This window comes from Mixophyes fleayi, chromosome 1 (assembly GCF_038048845.1).
Source record: "Mixophyes fleayi isolate aMixFle1 chromosome 1, aMixFle1.hap1, whole genome shotgun sequence".
NCBI classification, from domain to species: Eukaryota; Metazoa; Chordata; class Amphibia; order Anura; family Limnodynastidae; genus Mixophyes; species Mixophyes fleayi.
The window spans coordinates 442,248,808-442,267,338 of NC_134402.1; the positions used below are offsets into that span (position 1 = coordinate 442,248,808).

The 18,531-nt window shown below is 40.1% G+C and overlaps 1 protein-coding gene across 2 annotated transcripts in view; it reads right to left on the bottom strand.

Moving 5' to 3' along the window:
- DCC (DCC netrin 1 receptor) overlaps positions 1-18,531 on the bottom strand; it is a 605,048-nt gene that overhangs the window by 116,707 nt on the left and 469,810 nt on the right. For both annotated transcript variants that reach the window (XM_075185502.1, XM_075185492.1), the window contains exon 12: positions 18,096-18,145. In XM_075185502.1, the coding sequence (XP_075041603.1) occupies positions 18,096-18,145 (50 nt within the window). The remainder of the gene's footprint in view (positions 1-18,095; positions 18,146-18,531) is intronic.

The window sequence follows — 18,531 nt, forward strand, 5'->3', positions numbered from 1 at the left end:
AAAAAAAGTTTAACAAAATAAATTTCATTATTTAATAACAGCTAAAGTAAAATGAGTTCTTGCTATGTCTGCTTACTGTGTGTGTGTGTGTGTGTGTGTAATATGGTGAAAGTCATTCACCCAAACAGCAATTTACTGAAGATATTTTACAATAGCGAATCATCAAACTGTGCAGAGGAAAACTGATGGTGGTAGTGGTATGGAGGGTGGGGATGGTGGTAGTTGTATGAAGGGCTGGGTCTAGGGATGGTGGTAGTGGTGTGGAGAAACGGCACACAACTAGTGTGGAGGAGTAGGGTTGGTGGCAGTGGTTTGGAGGATTAGGGATGGTGGTAGAGGTGTGGAGTAGTATGGATGGTGGCAGTGGTGTGGAGAAGTAGGGATGGTGGCAGTGGTTTGGAGGATTAGGGATGGTGGTAGAGGTGTGGAGGAGTATGTATGGTGGCAGTGGTGTGGAGGAGTAGGGATGGTGGCAGTGGTTTGGAGGAGTAGGGATGGTGGTAGAGGTGTGGAGAAGTAGGGATGGTGGTAGAGGTGTGGAGGAGTAGGGATGGTGGCAGTGGTTTGGAGGAGTAGGGATGGTGGTAGAGGTGTGGAGGAGTAGGGATGGTGGCAGTGGTTTGGAGGAGTAGGGATGGTGGTAGAGGTGTGGAGGAGTAGGGATGGTGGCAGTGGTGTGGAGGAGCGGGGATGGTGATAGGAGTGTGTAGTAGTGGTGATGGTGGTACTGGTGAGAAGGGCCATGAAGGGTTGGGGATGGTGGTAGTGGTATGGAGGTTGGGGATGGTGGTAGGAGTAATGATGGTGGCAGTGGTTTGGAGGAGTAGGGATGGTGGCAGTGGTGTGGAGGAGTAGGGATGGTGGTAGGAGTAATGATGGTGGTAGTGGTGTGGAGGAGTAGGGATGATGGCAGTGGTTTGGAGGAGTAGGGATGGTGGTAGAGGTGTGGAGGAGTATGGATGGTGGCAGTGGTGTGGAGGAGTAGGGATGGTGGCAGTGGTGTGGAGGAGTAAGGATGGTGGTAGAGGTGTGGAGGAGTAGGGATGGTGGCAGTGGTGTGGAGGAGTAGGGATGGTGGCAGTGGTGTGGAGGAGTAGGTATGGTGGTAGGAGTAATGATGGTGGCAGTGGTTTGGAGGAGTAGGGATGGTGGCAGTGGTGTGGAGGAGTAGGGATGGTGGTAGGAGTAATGATGGTGGTAGTGGTGTGGAGGAGTAGGGATGGTGGCAGTGGTTTGGAGGAGTAGGGATGGTGGTAGAGGTGTGGAGGAGTATGGATGGTGGCAGTGGTGTGGAGGAGTAGGGATGGTGGCAGTGGTGTGGAGGAGTAAGGATGGTGGTAGAGGTGTGGAGGAGTAGGGATGGTGGCAGTGGTGTGGAGGAGTAGGGATGGTGGTAGAGGTGTGGAGGAGTAGGGATGGTGGCAGTGGTGTGGAGGAGTAGGGATGGTGGTAGAGGTGTGGAGGAGTAGGGATGGTGGCAGTGGTTTGGAGGAGTAGGGATGGTGGTAGAGGTGTGGAGCAGTAGGGATGGTGGCAGTGGTTTAGAGGAGTAATTATGGTGGTAGAGGTGTGGAGGAGTAATGATTGTGGTAGTGGTGTGGAAAAGTAGGGATGGTGGCAGTGGTGTGGAGGAGTAGGGATGGTGGTAGGAGTAATGATGGTGGTAGTGGTGTGGAGGGGTAGGGATGGTGGCAGTGGTTTGGAGGAGTAGGGATGTTGGTAGAGGTGTGGAGGAGTATGGATGGTGGCAGTGGTGTGGAGGAGTAGGGATGGTGGCAGTGGTGTGGAGGAGTAGGGATGGTGGTAGAGTTGTGGAGGAGTAGGGATGGTGGCAGTGGTTTGGAGGAGTAGGGATGGTGGTAGAGGTGTGGAGGAGTAAGGATGGTGGCAGTGGTATGGAGGAGTAGGGATGGTGGTAGAGGTGTGGAGGAGTAGGGATGGTGGCAGTGGTTTGGAGGAGTAGGGATGGTGGTAGAGGTGTGGAGGATTAGGGATGTTGGCAGTGCTGTGGAGCAGCGGGGATGGTGGTAGGATTGTGTAGTAGTGGTGATGGTGGTACTGGTGAGAAGGGCCAGAGATGGACAAATATTTTGTAGAGCAGGTTTGAAAATATCACTCATCTCTGATTAACAGGCAACTAACAAGTAGAAATATACTTCTGACACTATGTTTTACGAACAATTTTCAACATAATGTCTGTACCTTACATAATGTACATCGCATGTGAATTTCCTTATTCAATAATGAGAGAGTTTATGCAGATAGATACCATGGGGATTAAGGATTAAGGGATTTTGAACTGGGATTTTTGCATTAGAAGGATAATTAGCCCAATAAAAATCAAACTGAACTAGTACTCTTAATAATTTAAAAGATTTCTATTCAAAAAATGATAATTTGCTCTGCTTTGTTAAACAGCCTTCCTATCTGGCAACCCTTTCACTACTCACTAATGCAGCTAATCTGCCTCTGCACAGTAGGACAGTAATTCAGAATATGCAGAAACGAATCTGTATGCATCTCTTCCTTAATTAAATATGCATGTTTACATAATAAAAAAATCTTTGTTTATTTTCATATGGTAACACAAGTGTAAATCCCCAAAAGACATATTTATGAAAATAACTTTCTGGAGATGACAAATTGTATACATTTTGTGTGATTACGACCAGTGATGCTGTGAACTAGGTTTCGTCACTATGTGTAATGTGTATTGCACGGTTAATGCTGATCATGTCAGGATTTAACTACTGACTGGGTCCATTTGTTTTATGAAGATTTTAAAATGAATATTTTCAGCTGGAAGTAACATTGTATCTGTTAGAGATACTGACTATACCTAATAACTCTATAATATGTCACAGATTTTCGCCTACAGATCTAGAATGTTTATTTTAGGCCAAGGGGCCTATTTACAAAGAGGTTAATAAAATGTGGCTTGAATAGAAGCGTACCCAACATACCGCCTGATTATGTAACATGTCTAAAGAAAATGTGTTTAATATTTGTGACGCTCTTTGTTTCCTCTCTTCCAAGGGTAGTAGAATCAAAATTTCAGACTCCCCCCCCCCCCCCCCCCAACATGATCCCTTCCCTACCTAAGACAAAATGTTCTGTGCCTGAACTTCCCACTTAATCCAATTTTGCTATTATCTGGACTGAATTTATTAATTTGATATTTTTTAAAAAACACTCATCAATTAATTCAGCACAGGTAACTGTGATAGTGATTAAGTGGAGGTTCAGAAGCAGAACAATTTGTTCTGGGTGGAGAAGGTCATGTTGTAGGGTCTGATGTTTACCGATCCAGTTTACCTGAAATGTCTGATAATATCATTTTATATTTAATAGTTAATGTAATCATGGCAAGAGCCACAAGTGCTTCAGGTGTGCAGTATCATTTATTTAAACTTTAAGAACCAAAGCAATTTCCAATACAGTAGCCCTCACTTTTATGTAGTACATGTGTATAAGTGAAGACATTTAGCAACTATATATTATGAGCATACAATATGCAATCTCCAAGCATTTTATAGCCTGGTTAGGAAAAATTAAATGTGTCTTTGGTTTTGAGTTTTCAATCACTAAATATATTATATAAGCTGCATGATCAGAGTAGAAGATTGAAGCAACTAAAGGCTAATAGACAAACAGGAACTTTGATTTATTTAAAATGAACAGTTAGACTACAGTGAGCTTCTTAGAGAAGGTCTTTCCATTTGCAACACACATGATATACACATAATACACATAATTAGTCTTGTCATGTTAGTCTATATATATATATATATATATATATATATATATATATGTACACATATACACACACACACATTATATGGACAAAAGTATCTGGCCACACCTATTAATTATTGCATTGAGGTGTTTCCATAAGGTACCATGGCCAGAGGCGTATAAATAAAGCGCCTAGCCATGCAGTCTCCATTTGCAAACATTTCCGGTACAATATGGGTCATTCTGAAGAGCTCAGTGACTGCAAGCGCGGTACTGTGATAGGATTCCACCTTTGCAATAAGACGGTTTGTGAAATTTCATCCCTGCCCCACGGTCAACTGTAAGTGATATTACTAGAAAGTGGAAATGTTTAGGAACAACAGCAACTAAACCACAAAGCAGAAGACCAGGTAAAATCACAGAGCGGGGTCAACGACTGCTAAGGGGCATGGTGCATAAAAGCCGCCAAGCTCTGCTGATTCTATAGCTAAAGAGCTCTGAACTTCCACTGGCATTAATGTAAGCACAAGCTTAATGGAATTGGTTACTATGGCCAAGAATCTGCATGCAAGTCTCACATCACCAAGACCAATACCAAGCATCGAATGGAGTGGTGTAAAGCACACCGACACTGTACTGTGTAGCAGTGGAAATGTTTTCTGTGGAGTGATGAATCACACTTCTCTATTTGGCAGTCAGATAGGCGAGTATGGGTTTGGCGGATTCCGGGAGAACGTTACTTGCCTGACTGCATTATTCCAACTGTGAAGTTTGGTGGAGGAGGGATAATGGTATGGGGCTGTTTTTCAGATTTTGGACTAGGCCCCTTATCTCCAGTGAAGGGCAATCTTAATGCTTCAGCATATAAAGTCATTTTGGAAAATGCTACACTTCCAACTTTGTGGCAACAGTTTGGGAAAGGCTGTTTTCTATTCCAGCATGATTGTGCCCCAGTGCACAAAGCAAGGACTACAAAGACATGGTTTGATGAGTTTGGTGTGGAAGAACTTGACTAGCCCACACAGAGCCCTGACCTCAACCCCAGTGAACACCTTTGGAATGAACTGGAACGGAGATTGCGAACCAGGTCTTCTCGTCCAACATCAGTGCCTGACCTCATAAATGCTCTACAGAATGAATGGGCACAAATTCCTACAGAAACATTCCACCATCAAGTTGTTATCACTGCAAAAGGGGGACCAACTCCATATTAAAGCATATGTATTTGAATACAATGTCATTACAGTCCCTGTTGGTGTAATGATCAAGCGTCCAAACACTTTTGTGATGAGATGGAAACATACCTGCACTATTGAAATCAATATGACTTAATTGTGAACCAAAGGGACAGAGTATACTGTTGGACATCAAAGAGCATTTATCTTCTAGTTAAAATGTTGAAATAAAAAATGATGGTGAGTTTAGAAGGACAGCCTAAACAATTTATTGTGGACATGACAGCACGGTGGCTTAGTAGCTAGCACTTCTGCCTCACAGCACTGCGGTCACGTGTTCGATTCCCGACCATGGCCTTATCTCTGTGGAGTTCGTATGTTCTCCCTGTGTTTGCGTTGGTTTCCTCCGGGTGCTCCGGTTTCCTCCCACATTCCAAAAACATATTAGTAGGTTAATTGGCTGCTGTAAAATTGACCCTAGTCTGTGTCTCTCTGTCTCTGTGTGTGTGTGTCTGTGTGTATGTTAGGGAATTTAGACTGTAAGCTCCAATTGGGCAGGGACTGATGTGAGTTCTCTGTACAGCGCTGCGGAATTATAAATAGCTGATGATGATGATGACATGCTTGTAGTTGTACTTTTGCAATAATAGGACTCTCACCGCAATCTAGCCGGTTTAGCATAAGTATAGTATACATTGATGTGGAACCAATAGGGACCAATCAGATTTTGTCATTCATCTACAACACTTTAAGGGGCCAATTTAATTCAGCACAATGTGCCACGGAGTGCCGGGGGGGGGGGGGGGGGGGGGGTCACTCTGAGGTGATGCGACTTCCCAGATTTTGCCTCATACCCCAAATCTCTACTTGTTTTTGCTCAAACCTCATAGAGGAAGCCTATTTGCCTGCTTCTGAGTGACCAAAGTTGCTCAAGAGCTGCTGTCAGACCTTAAAACGTGCTCCCTACTTTACAGTACACTTCGGTTTTCTCCTCTTCTTCTTTTTTATTTTCCAATTGCCGTAACCTGTGCTGAGTTATTTGATGTGAAAATACAACTTTCATATGAATTAAATTTTGTGCGTAATGTATTGGATTAAGACAGTCATGCTGGGAGATAAGCACTATTTAAGTATAGTCATTAAGGGAATTCAATTTCAAGTCAATAATTGTTTTTGTAGTCCATGTTTTTAACTATAAGATAATGTCCTGTGATGTCTGGCCTGCTCGACAGCATAAAACAGTAAAAGTTAGTTTGATGCGAAATGTTATCTACCCAAAGAAAGAGAACATGTTTACCCTTTTGAACCACAAGTTCATGCCCAAATGCAATAATAGTTTTCAGTTAAAGACATGTTTTACAAGCCTGGCATTAGCCAGCTGCTATTGTTATATGAATGTTAACAGCACTCAGTTCCAAAATTTTCCTGCCCACTGCAGCAGGAGAGCGGACTATAAATGAGGCGATAAGGGAGGGATGGGTGTTTTCAAAATAACAGGGTTAAGCTAGGTACACACTACACGGTTTTCATCCAATAATCGGCTCAATCAGCCGACATACGACCGCTCGTTCAAAAGTCGGGTCAGTGTGTGTAGTGACACGATGGTCGAAAGTCTGCCCAAATGGACGATTGTCGCCTCATTTGGTTGGTCGTACCGTTAAATATTTTCGTTACACTCTCGTTTCTGTTGTGTAGTGTGTATAAACTTCCGACTGATCCACAACAGTGAGTACAAAATTACAGTCATTGCTCACGACAACATGGCTGTAAAAAGTCGCTAACGGGACATCTGCTCTTCCCTTTAACGTCTAAAACAAGGCTAGTGTGTATGCAGTCCATGGACCGAGCGATCGGACCATCGATCGCATGTAAAATCGATCGGCATAAAAAGTTGGTGGAAATTTCTGTAGTGTGTACCTAGCTTTACTAAATGTGGGACCCCCAAGGTCCTGCTAGTTTTGGAAAAGGTGGCTCACCATCAGAATTTAAGGTGTTGAGTTTTTCTTAACAATTATTTTCAATTACCACACTGACTGGTGAGTATGGTGGTAAATATCAATACTAATGTAATATGCACCACTCACATATGAAGTTACTGATAAAAGGGAGAGTGAAAAAGTGAAAAAATTGTATAGTTATTGTTTTTTTTTTTGTTGCGCTATGTTTTATACATTGTTGTAGTCTCCTGTGATAAGATTGCTCTAATACCAATTTAGTGAATGTTTCTAACAGATTTGGAGAAGGACAGATCCGACGTTTAAACAGTCAGAATATAAAGTTCTAGAGCTTGTTGACGGATAGCGTGCCATTAAACAGATTTTCTGCCTGAATTGAAATAAATGTCAGTAATGACTGTGTGCTGTGAGCTTCTTTCAACCCAATATATCGTGAGCTTTAAAGCTGAGAGATAGCTGTTAGCCCTGATGCGCGCTGTCAGCAAATCTGCTGTTAGCGGGAGGTGATGTGTGGTGCTACTTACTGCCCCAACACAGAGAGTAAAACAAACTTTACTACATTCAAAAATACTTACATTACATATGTTACAGAAATATATTTATCTTTGCTCTAAGGTATAATCAAGATTTACAAGACAAATAAAACTTTAGTGGATATACATATATATATATATATATACAAGTAAAACTAGAAAATAATTTAAGTATTAAGCACTAGAAGACATGGAACTATTTACTAGAAGTACTACAAGAAGTGAAGCAAAGTGATTTACTGAGCTTAAGCTGTGGAAAAAGCAGCTTTATAGGAAATGGATGAGCTGTTCACAGTATGAACACATGGAACACGCGGCTCTGAGTATTGAGTATTGCAAGACATGGGACACACAACCGTGAGTAAGGCAAGACGTGGAACATGCAGCTCTGAGTATTAGGACATGAAACAAGCAGCTCTGAGTATTGCAAGACATGGAACACACGGCTGTGAGTAATGCAAAACATGGAACACACAATACATAAGACAAGGAAAATAGTGCTCTGAGTATTAGAAGACATGGAACATACAACCACGAGTAATGCAAGATATGAAACACACAGTGCAAAACATGGAACATGAAAGACATACTGAAAAACAAGGAAGATGTTGCTCTGTATTAGAAGACATAGAGCATGTTACTCTGAGTATTAGAGGACATAGAACACACTGATCTGAGTATCCAAAGACATAGAACAATCTGCTCTATGTAGCGGAGTCTATGTTACCCTGAGTATTAGAAGACGTTAAATAAGCAGTGTTGAGTATTTAATATTTATTAACATGTATTAATATAGTGCCAGCATATTCCATAGGGCTGTACAACTGGGAACATACATAGTAATAAAACGAGTCTGGGTATTAACAGGTGAAGAGGTAAGAGTAACAGAAGGTGGTCTGTCCCTTATCTGAGAGTCTCAGGCCTATAAAAGGAGAGAAGGAACTATGCAATAATACAGAGTGGGTACTGTTATATATGCTTAATAACTCTACCCATTTGTGTCCCTTCCCTGACTTATTAGAACTCTTACCTGCTATTTTATTTCGGGGATTCAATCTACCAGACCGGTGCATAAGGAGTTTTATTAGAATCGGATTTTGAAATTAGAGCTTTTCAAGGACTGATTAGTGCAGCATCCCCCAGCCTGACATGAACAGTGTTAAAACCTGTCACTGGCTCAGCATCCAGCAGTATAACAGGCTGACTGCGTTTATAACATTTGTTGGCAGGATATGACGCTTGCTTTTAACCAAGCATAAAATCGCTTTAATGCGACAGTGTGCACCATAAAGCAGTAAAAGAGTATTTCGTGTTCTTCTATTGTCTAAACGGTGCAAAGCTTCAGCAGCTCAACTGACAGTGTAGAATGCAGAGCCTGCAATCAAGTTTAATTTGCAAAATAATACTGTTTCCTTGCACTTTCAGTATGACATAATTCTCTCAACAGTTATATAGTCCAATGATTTCACATAACAAGTGTACATTACTGACTTACTGAAAACACTCTGAGTAGTTAAGAAATAGGAGGTACTGAGGGTAGGTGGGTAATAGAGCGACTGAACATTTTTCTGGCTCCATGTCTCAGATAGGAGTCATGTGAGTGCATTGTCTGCTCTTCACTTCAGATAGGGGCTCAGGAATTACAGGAGGTGAGAGTGAGGAATGAAGCGTATAGGAGGGAGGAAGGAAATTAAATGCATAGAGGAAACAATAACGGGAGGGTGAGGGTAGGGGGGAGTGGGAAATGAATTATCAGTGAGAAGGAGGAAAGGAATTGCTTGCAGTAGAAGGAAGGGATATTGCAGGGTTTGTGGGGGGTAGATTTTGTAACTCAGTCCCGAACACTCAGGACTTTGTCACACCCACTGCGGTATGACCTTCCCTTGACCGGCCATTCCCCCTCTGGTGGTCCACCATTGTGTATATAATATGTAAAAGACCCAATTCAATTACCTATCCATCTACACTTAATAATACACATTCTCTATAGATGGTGGGTGCCCTATGGGATTGATAGGATCGCCGCCTATTCACACCATTATATCATTGGCCCAAAGTCAGGAGATTAAATTTGTACAGCATTAATAGCTTCAACCCAGGGAACCCAGCAATTTTTTGTCAGAATTTTGCCACTGCTTGCTTTGAGACTGCTGCTTATCCCCTTCCAGAAATTGCAAATATTACTATTAGTGGTTACATATATTGCTGGCATGAAATAAAGCTTCTTCAAGGTTTCTGAATTGCTCATCAATCCTCTGATATTAACCTGTTACAGTGTGTTCCATTTTTGGACAGGCTGCCCAACTTCAAACCATTTCTAGAGATAACTGTGTCATACTCACAAAGGTGATATTTAATACAATCTCCTTAAATTGATGAGCCATCTTTATATCAAAACATAATAGATGAGATTCTTTTGCTGCGCTGATTTATAATCTATGAGAAATGATTGCAATTAAACAAACCACAAACAAAGAGAAAACAAGTCATTGAATTAACCGTTCTAGGATTGTGGGATGAAGGCTAGGGTTTGATAAACAAATAAATCATGACAACCTTTTGACATGCAGGCTGCTCAGAAAAAAAACTAATTAAATTTAATTAAACAAAAGAATCTATAATAAATTATATCAGGTTAGGTGCATCCTTACACTGAATGGGAAGTAAATAATCATTTCAAATTATAGGCATCCAGTGGAAAAACGAGGACTCACAAAAGCCCTATGTAAGGCCTAAATTCTAATTTACATACTGGTTTGAAGACACCAGTCATAGTAGAAACAATATCAAGTATTTTTACACATTTTATAGATATATATGGACAGCATAGTGGTTAGCAATTTTGCCTCACAGCTCTGGGGTCATGAGTTTAATCCCCACCATGGCTCTCTCAGTGTGGAGCTTGTATGTTCTTTCCATTTGTGTATGGATTTCCTCCCACACAGTTCAAAATTACACTGGTAGGTTAATTGGCTTCCAACAAAAATGAACCCTAATGTGTTGAAGGGAATTTAGACTGTAAGCACCAATGGGGCAGGGACTGACATGAAGGATTCCATAGAATAGCAGCTGAGCATGCCCAAAATGTCTGTCTCACCCTTGCAGTTGCTGGAGTCCTATAGTCTGTTTTTAGACCTTTGATTGTCCTGTCTCCTTTTCAGTCACAAGATGAATGCAAATTTTTGGAACCAAGAGAACCTTTTTGTAAACAGAAAAATAAACTAAAACTACAAATAATCTCTAAACTAAAAATAAACAACAGCTATGCACTGTACCAGTGAAGCAGTGCTCATTCCAGTAGCCGCAGCATTTCGTCAAATTCCCTGCGACTGTCTGAGAGTGCAGGTCTAAGCAGACTTCCTGCTTATGTTGAATGTTGCATTTGATATCCCATCTCATCTGAATGCCTTGGACTGTAGCAATTGAAAGCCACTGTTAGCATGAGAAGACGCTGGATGATGTGAATACCACTTCACTATGTAATTTTCTGCCCCACAGTTTAGGTGAAGAACCCTTTATCACATAATGCTTGAGACACATTTTAAGATTTAAAGTTCCAATGTAATAGCTTTTCCAAAAGTATTTCTGGATGTTACACCTTCCTTCCACTTGCAAAAGCTACTTATAATTCCCTGTGCCGGCACAGCATCTAATAAAACCGATAAGTTTAATGAACTCACATAAAGGCATTAAAATGTAAATTCCATCGAAGCCGAGTTACCTGCTCTCTAGTTTTTACATAACATGATTCCACTGCTTTATGCTTTTATTTGAAGATGAAAGCATTTGCTTTGTTTGTGATGGAATATAGACTTCTAGGCAAAAACAAATATTCCACGGAGAAACTTTCTTTTTCTTTTTAATTGATTAAGCTGTAACTTTGAAGTTAAAATTGGATGACTCTGATTTTCACAATGCCATAGAACCTACAGCCTTAGGCCCATTAAGGAAACAGCCCAAAATACTCTTTCTGAAAGAAAACAATAAAGACCTGTTGATATTAATCTTGCTGCAAGGTAAAATTTACCTTGGGGACCCCTTGGAAACTAAGAATGTATGCCTATGTTCAACTAGAAGTCAAATATTAGGTATTCAGCGAGAATTCCTGGCAACGCCAAGGTAATAATCTTACAGAAATATCCTTCACAAGAGAATCATTTAAACCTTGAAGTACTTTCTCTTTTTATGGCTGAAAAACAATTATACCTCTAGTTAGACAACAACATGCTTCAGTTACCAAATGTAACCTGATATAGATGAAACCTTATTAGACAAAACTGCCACAATCGGGATGTTCTACTGAGCTAAGTGATCAAATGTGATCAGTCTTAGAAGCTCTGTAATGCCCAGAGGCCAGTGAAAGATATTTTAATTAAGCCTGGGTGATTTGGCAGACATATTGTTTCTCAAAATTCCTCTAGTGGACAAATGTGTAAAAGGTTATAATATAAACTTATCTGAACCATAGTTTTGTTTCATAGACTGAAACAATTATCCTTGCAGCATCATTATCACTCAGTACTGTGGAGATATACTCCCATTGAGTTAATAAGGGAACTATGTTTCAAGCAAAGCTGCCACCTCCTTGGGGGCACATTGTTTAGCTTTATTGTCTTCTTATAATGGGGTCATGAGTTCGATTCTGACCTGGACCCTATCTGTGTGGAGGTTGAATGATCTCACTGTGATTGCATGGGTTTCCTCCCACAGTCCAAAAAAATACTGGTAGATTAATTGGTTTATGACAAACTGGACCCTAGTCTGTGTGTTTATTTGGTAGGAAATTTAGATTGTAAGCTCCTATGCCCTGAAGCTAATATAAGTATTTGCTGCCATATTGTTTCCCTGCACAGCTAAATTCAAACACTATTGGGTACAACAGAGTTGCTAAAGTATAACATTAGTTGCAACCTATACTGTTATGAAAGTAGTTGCAATTTTGCTTTAAGGTATATTTACAATATATTTTATGATCTATTAATGGCCAAATGGTACATTTGATATTATAGGTTGATTTACTGCTGAATCTCAAATCTCAGCTGCGTATTGCTAAGCCAAGGCAGATAAAGTCAAATATCCATCTCTGTTTGGGTTCTTATATAAAGTAACAGATGGTCTCTAATTGCACAGGCAGAATGTGACGGACCAGATTCTTAATCCTCTTCTCTCACTCCGATGAAGAACAAGACTAGATAATCTGCCAATGCTGTGAGAACATGGAAAATAAAACAGAATTGATCTGTTCTTAGGACCAGAAGTCACTTAGTAGCGTTTGCCTTTTCTTCGTTGGAGCTTATTAGCCGCAAAGCCAGCTCTGTTTCCCTGTGGCTCACCAAACTGCTGTGGAACTATAAGCACCAGCATGTCCTATAATGTAAATCTGCTTTAACATATAGGTATGAACATTCTGCTAGTTGTGGTGGTGGGTAAGAAATACATGTTATGTGGCATTATACTTTACATTGTTTCTAACATATCTACTTGTGAGCGGAATGTTTCAGCAACTATAACATGAATTCATCTAGAAAATGTAGCACTCACAACTCTCAGAACATTCCATTCCCTCCTCATTACAATAGAATTCGGCAGAAAGTTTGTTCTCACTATTGCAACAATGTTGCACTCTGCAAAACCATGTTGCTTCTCAACCTTAATAAAGCATAAAATGAACTACGAAAATCTTAGCAAACCCTCTTTTTATCAATTGGGGTATTAACAACAACAAAAAAAATAATAATTTATAAATAACTGAGAAGCACATCACTTGTTACTTACAGCCAAGCATCCAGCTTGCTTTAAATTTTAAGAGAGAAACTTTCCCCACCGAACGTGTCTGTGAGAACAGCGGCACAATAACCGCGTTGAAAGAAATCTTTAAAAGGTCAATCTGGTCCAAGATTCTCCAGATGTTTTTTGTGGTCTATCTTAGATTTAGAGTGATGAGTCATTTTGAGTGATTGATTAGGGTCGAAATCAGTGTCACTTGTGGAGAAATACTGGGTCAGTCGCTTCATATCAGCCTCTTATTCTAATCCCGCTACGGCCGACTGCCTTTCTATTTATGATAAATGTCAAGTGGTTGGAACGCTGTCTACAGTATATGCTTTTCGTTCATCAGCCATGAATCCACTTGATTGACTGGAGCCTCACAGTCATAAAGCTGTTTGATTAGTATTTTTGGTTATTTTTGTTATTACTATAAAACGATAAACTGTCCTATTAAAAATCGGGTGTTTGATTTGAGAAGACAGCCCAGTGATCGTCTACAGCAAACCTATTATAAAAATATATTTTATGAGCTTCCCCTTAGAATTTGGTTATTTATTTTGTGCCGTTTGCTAAAGGATACGGGTGTCACTTTTGCCAAATATACAAGCTCGCTCAGCCACATCCAATCAGAGTGTTGAATTTCTTATTACACATATAAAGGAACACACACGAAGTTACTAGGTAAACCAGAATGATGTATACAGAAAGCTATAACAGGGGATTACAGGACCATCCTCTGTAACATTAGCTTTTCTCCATTATCCTACACTTCAAACATCATCTAGAAAATCTCTGGGCATCTTTAGGACTTAACAATAAGTCATATTTGGTTCACACCTGTCAGACATTTCCTAAAGAGGATTTAGCAATATAATTTATAATTAAAGTATGTTATTGTACTAAACAAAATGGAATCTTGCAATATCAACTTAAAGTGTGTATATATAAAGGAAAATAGATTATTAATTGTAGTTTCCAAACAAACTGTTTTAAGGCTTTTGGTCGTAACTGCACAACAATGGTCCATGTGCTAAGACAGGGTCCTTCATACCGATGTACCACCAACAGCATAATACATTTTACTATATTAAAAGGTTACAATGTTAAAAACGCATTTACAAAATACAGTAAGGACATTTATTTTTAGCCGCATATTGTCTTTGGAGAAACTTCTCTTATTAATTCATGTCCTTATAAGAGAGTTAAGACCAGATTAGTAAATGCTGTTGGTATGTCATGCTGCTAATTACCTTACTAATTGGCTAATTAGTGCATCCTGATCTTTCTTTCTTTGTTTACCTTGGTAAAGTCTAATTCCTTAGCCCCCAGCTTTCCTGGCCTAGGCTGCAGATCTGCGTCATCCTGAGTCTGCAGGATGATGTCTAAATATACTGGATAATGGGAACAGTCCTCATAGCAGACCCCCCTCCCCCCCAACATGACCCCCTCCATCCGGTACAAAATACTCTGCTTCCGAATGTCCTACAACATTTACTACTGCACTTACCTGGGCTGAATTAAGGGTATATTTACAGCATCAATGAATTACTTCAGCACAGGTAACTGCGATATGAAATGAATTTGGGAAGTTTGTGAGCAGAGAATGTACCTGGTGGCAGCGGTCTGCTGTAACATAACAACAATTATATCTATTGAGGCCAAAAGCACATTAATTGATAATAAAAAAAGAATAATAAATATTTACTATAAGTACAAGAAATATTTATGCAGTTGTTCAGTATATTATGAATGATTGTGTATCATTTACCAGTATTATTTAACATCTGACTACAATGGACTTAGGTATCATATTAAAGATGTGTGAAGGTGCATGGAAACCAGGGGGGCTGCTGGAATGCAGCCCCCCTAGTGCATGGGACATACTGCTAGAAAAGACAGCTGGCTTCTGATTGGATGGCTGCAGCAATCCTCTGTGCACTGCTAGAAATGGTAGTCCTCCTCTGATTGGATAGCTGCGGCACCCCTTTATACACTGTGATTTAACCACCCTTAGCTGAGACAGTGGTTTTCCTCCGTGGGATTCCATTGACTTGGGCATACAAGAATATATCCAAAATAAGGCTTTACTGTGACAGCACAATACCACATGACCTTCATAAGGTACAATGTACATTGTAGCGTGTACCCTTCAGCAGCCTCTTGCAATCAACACCCCAAAGAATCAATCTCAGTATCACTCTTATCCTCCCGCAGTATTACTGCTAGTGTTTAGCTAGACAGTTACCATGTCGCCCAGCCTGGGATACTGGGTCACACAGACCCTGCCCTGGTAGAGTTTCCTCCGGCAGCACCGCGATGCCTGGCTCAGAGTCCTTTGTGCTGGTGTTATATACACCAGGATCCTCCAAGATAGAGTGAATCCATTGACATAATGCTCTCCTTATATTCCTGGCTGATATTACAGTAGGGTCAAGATGCAGCAATCCTCCCCTTTTCAGCAGAGGTCTATCAGTGGACACTCGGGTGAGTAATTAGACACTTGTGAGGACCAAAGCAAAATGTGTAAGCATCCATGTGTACCACCCAATGGTAAAAAAACCTCACATATATACATGGGGTAGATGCCCCTCCCTCACAGCTGTGGGTCCCATGGTAGTTACCCCCTTGGGTACACCTTCTTTCATGAGCTAGTATGTTGGTTCCTGCCATCTTTAATATCAGCTCTCTCTACCACAATTGATATAGTGCAGATGGGGGCAAAAAAAAGAAAGAACTCCAACCCACTGGCCCAATACTGTGTCTATAGAGGAACCTCAGGGGAAGGTCACATGGGCGCTTTAGAGCCACAATTTTCTGATCAGGAAACTGAGGTGTTCTAAAGTAACGGTAACCTGAGATACGGTCACTCAGAGCAGCATGGACGTGAATGAGTAAACTCACCCCCTACACCTCCCAGCTAAACCTTCGGTTTTATCGCACCACAAGCTCCCTCATATTGCATCACTATATATATTATATAAAATAATCATGTACTTTTTATGTTGCTATCCGTATGTATCCCAAAATATTATTACTTCATACAGATACATATGAAACACTGGAAGAAAGGTCCAAGACTGTCTGGATCTAATGGGCCTATTCACTAACCTGGGCCTGGTCATAACATTTCTATATATCTGTGTGCAGTACATAAAGAACTGACAAAACATAAATAGAGAGAAACTCCAAAGATTACAACAACAACCCCAAAATGTAAATGTTCTGTGCAATATGTTATCTACACCAAACACATAATAAAGATTGCCTCATTAAGTTCCCCTTTAAACAGGAATGCAAATGAAACCTTGTCAGTGAGTCTGTTCCCTTAACTAATGTTTCAAGAAATAAGCTGATACTGAACACAACATGGAACTGTTCCAATATCCGACAGGACAAATGACAGCAGATCTCCATAAGAAGTTATCAGTCCTGCTACGTCTTTATATCATACACACTGCACACTGGGTACTTTACTGCAGAGTAGAATCTTGAGGTCAAACACTGACATTTAACAGACAGCCGCTAATATAGAAACTACAGGTGAAGTAGATTGTGTTACAATGAACAGAGCTTTAAGAACAAAACAAAATCATCATGCCAACAGCAGCAATAAATTCCACTCCATCTGTAATAAATCATACAGGTGGCATAGAACTTTGGGACATTTTGGCAGAGTTTCTTCCATGCAGTTAACATAAACCGGCGAGATAACCCATAATAACCAAAGAGCCACAATTTTGTTGCATTGCTTAGAAAATTAAGGCAAATATATGGCTTACATCAATGTTTTTCTTGTACACCATTTTATTTAATAAATGTCCTCCCCAGATTGCAGCTTTGAAATCTAGCATGATGATGTCCTGGGAGATTATTCTCTTAGAGAAAGAACTGGATGTTTTTGTTAGTTTTAAACCTTAAGAGGATCATCTAACTGTGTGTAAATATTTACATTTTCCTTTTAAAAGAAGATAATGATGGAACTGTAATCTTACTAAGAATACCTTATGTAGCTTATGTATTGTAGAGCTCACTGGGATTCCTGAAACATGGTTTATCCCGTGTGAGAGAGATACTGGCTTAAAAGTGAATGGTTAGTTGACATATCGAAGTATTCTATAACAATATATATATATATATATATATATATATATATATATATATATATAATCATCTTAAATGTATGTGCAATAGATTATCAATAGAATTTTCAATCATGCATATCATACATATAATATGTAAACGAGTATATGCCATGAATCCTGCCCAGGTATAGTCTATAAATTGTCGTATAACATGACTGGACATAGTTTCAAGTGGAATGATTCTTCAGTGCCACCTGTAGGTCACAACTGGCACTGCACTTTTTCTTTTAACTTTCCTATGGACAATATTTTTGGGAGGGCATTCCAAGTGTCTGTAATTTCAGCTCCATGCACAACATGTTGGCTGCTTACACCAGGCAAATATTGAAAAGAAAAGGTTACAAGACAAAACAAAATGGCATCTTGCCACCAGCACAATTCCTGCCACTTTAGGTCTTACACAATGGGGTATATCTACTAATCTGCGTGTTTGAAAAGTGGAGTTGTTGCCTACAGCAACCAATCAGATTCTAGCTGTTATTTTGTAGCATGTACTAAATAAATGATAGCTAAAATCTGATTGGTTGCTATAGGCAACATCTTCTCTTTTTCAAACCCGCAGTTTAGTAAATATACCCTTGTGTGTTTTTTCAACAAATTTGGGCTCAGGAACCAAATTCATATAAAAACAATAAATAAACCCAAGAAAATAATGTCTCTGTTTTTCTCTATAATATCATTATATAGTATTCATCAAGTAAATGTGATGTTTTGGTTGTGGGGTTAAACAGTTCAGAGAGAAACTTAAAATAGACATTGCTGTCACGTATGAAGGCAGACACTTACCCTGGAGTTCACCACTTCCAAGGACGCATTCTGGGGCATTGCACTCGGAACTAGAAGATAAACGGAACATGCATCATTTTAATTTTTAGGTCAAATGATACAAATTATTTTCTATGTTTCTGTTACTCACTCTTGTCTAAAGATGAATGAAAACATATTGATGTAAAGTGAGTCATGGACAGGATACATTCAGTCACAGATTAAAATGTTTTCACCAGTCCTCCTCCCCCGGCTTGCACAACGCGGTGGGGGTCACATGCTAGTTCTGGAGTACCCAGGCCCATAGCCGTTGCACCACATTCTATCCCAGTGCCAACAGGGGCAGGTAGAGGTGAAAACAGTGTTACTTTAGGTCCAGTGCAGCACCCCTGGGGTTAGCACTCATGTACTGCAGTTCTGCTAGTTGGAGAAAGGTGGGGTGGAGAGATAATTAGAT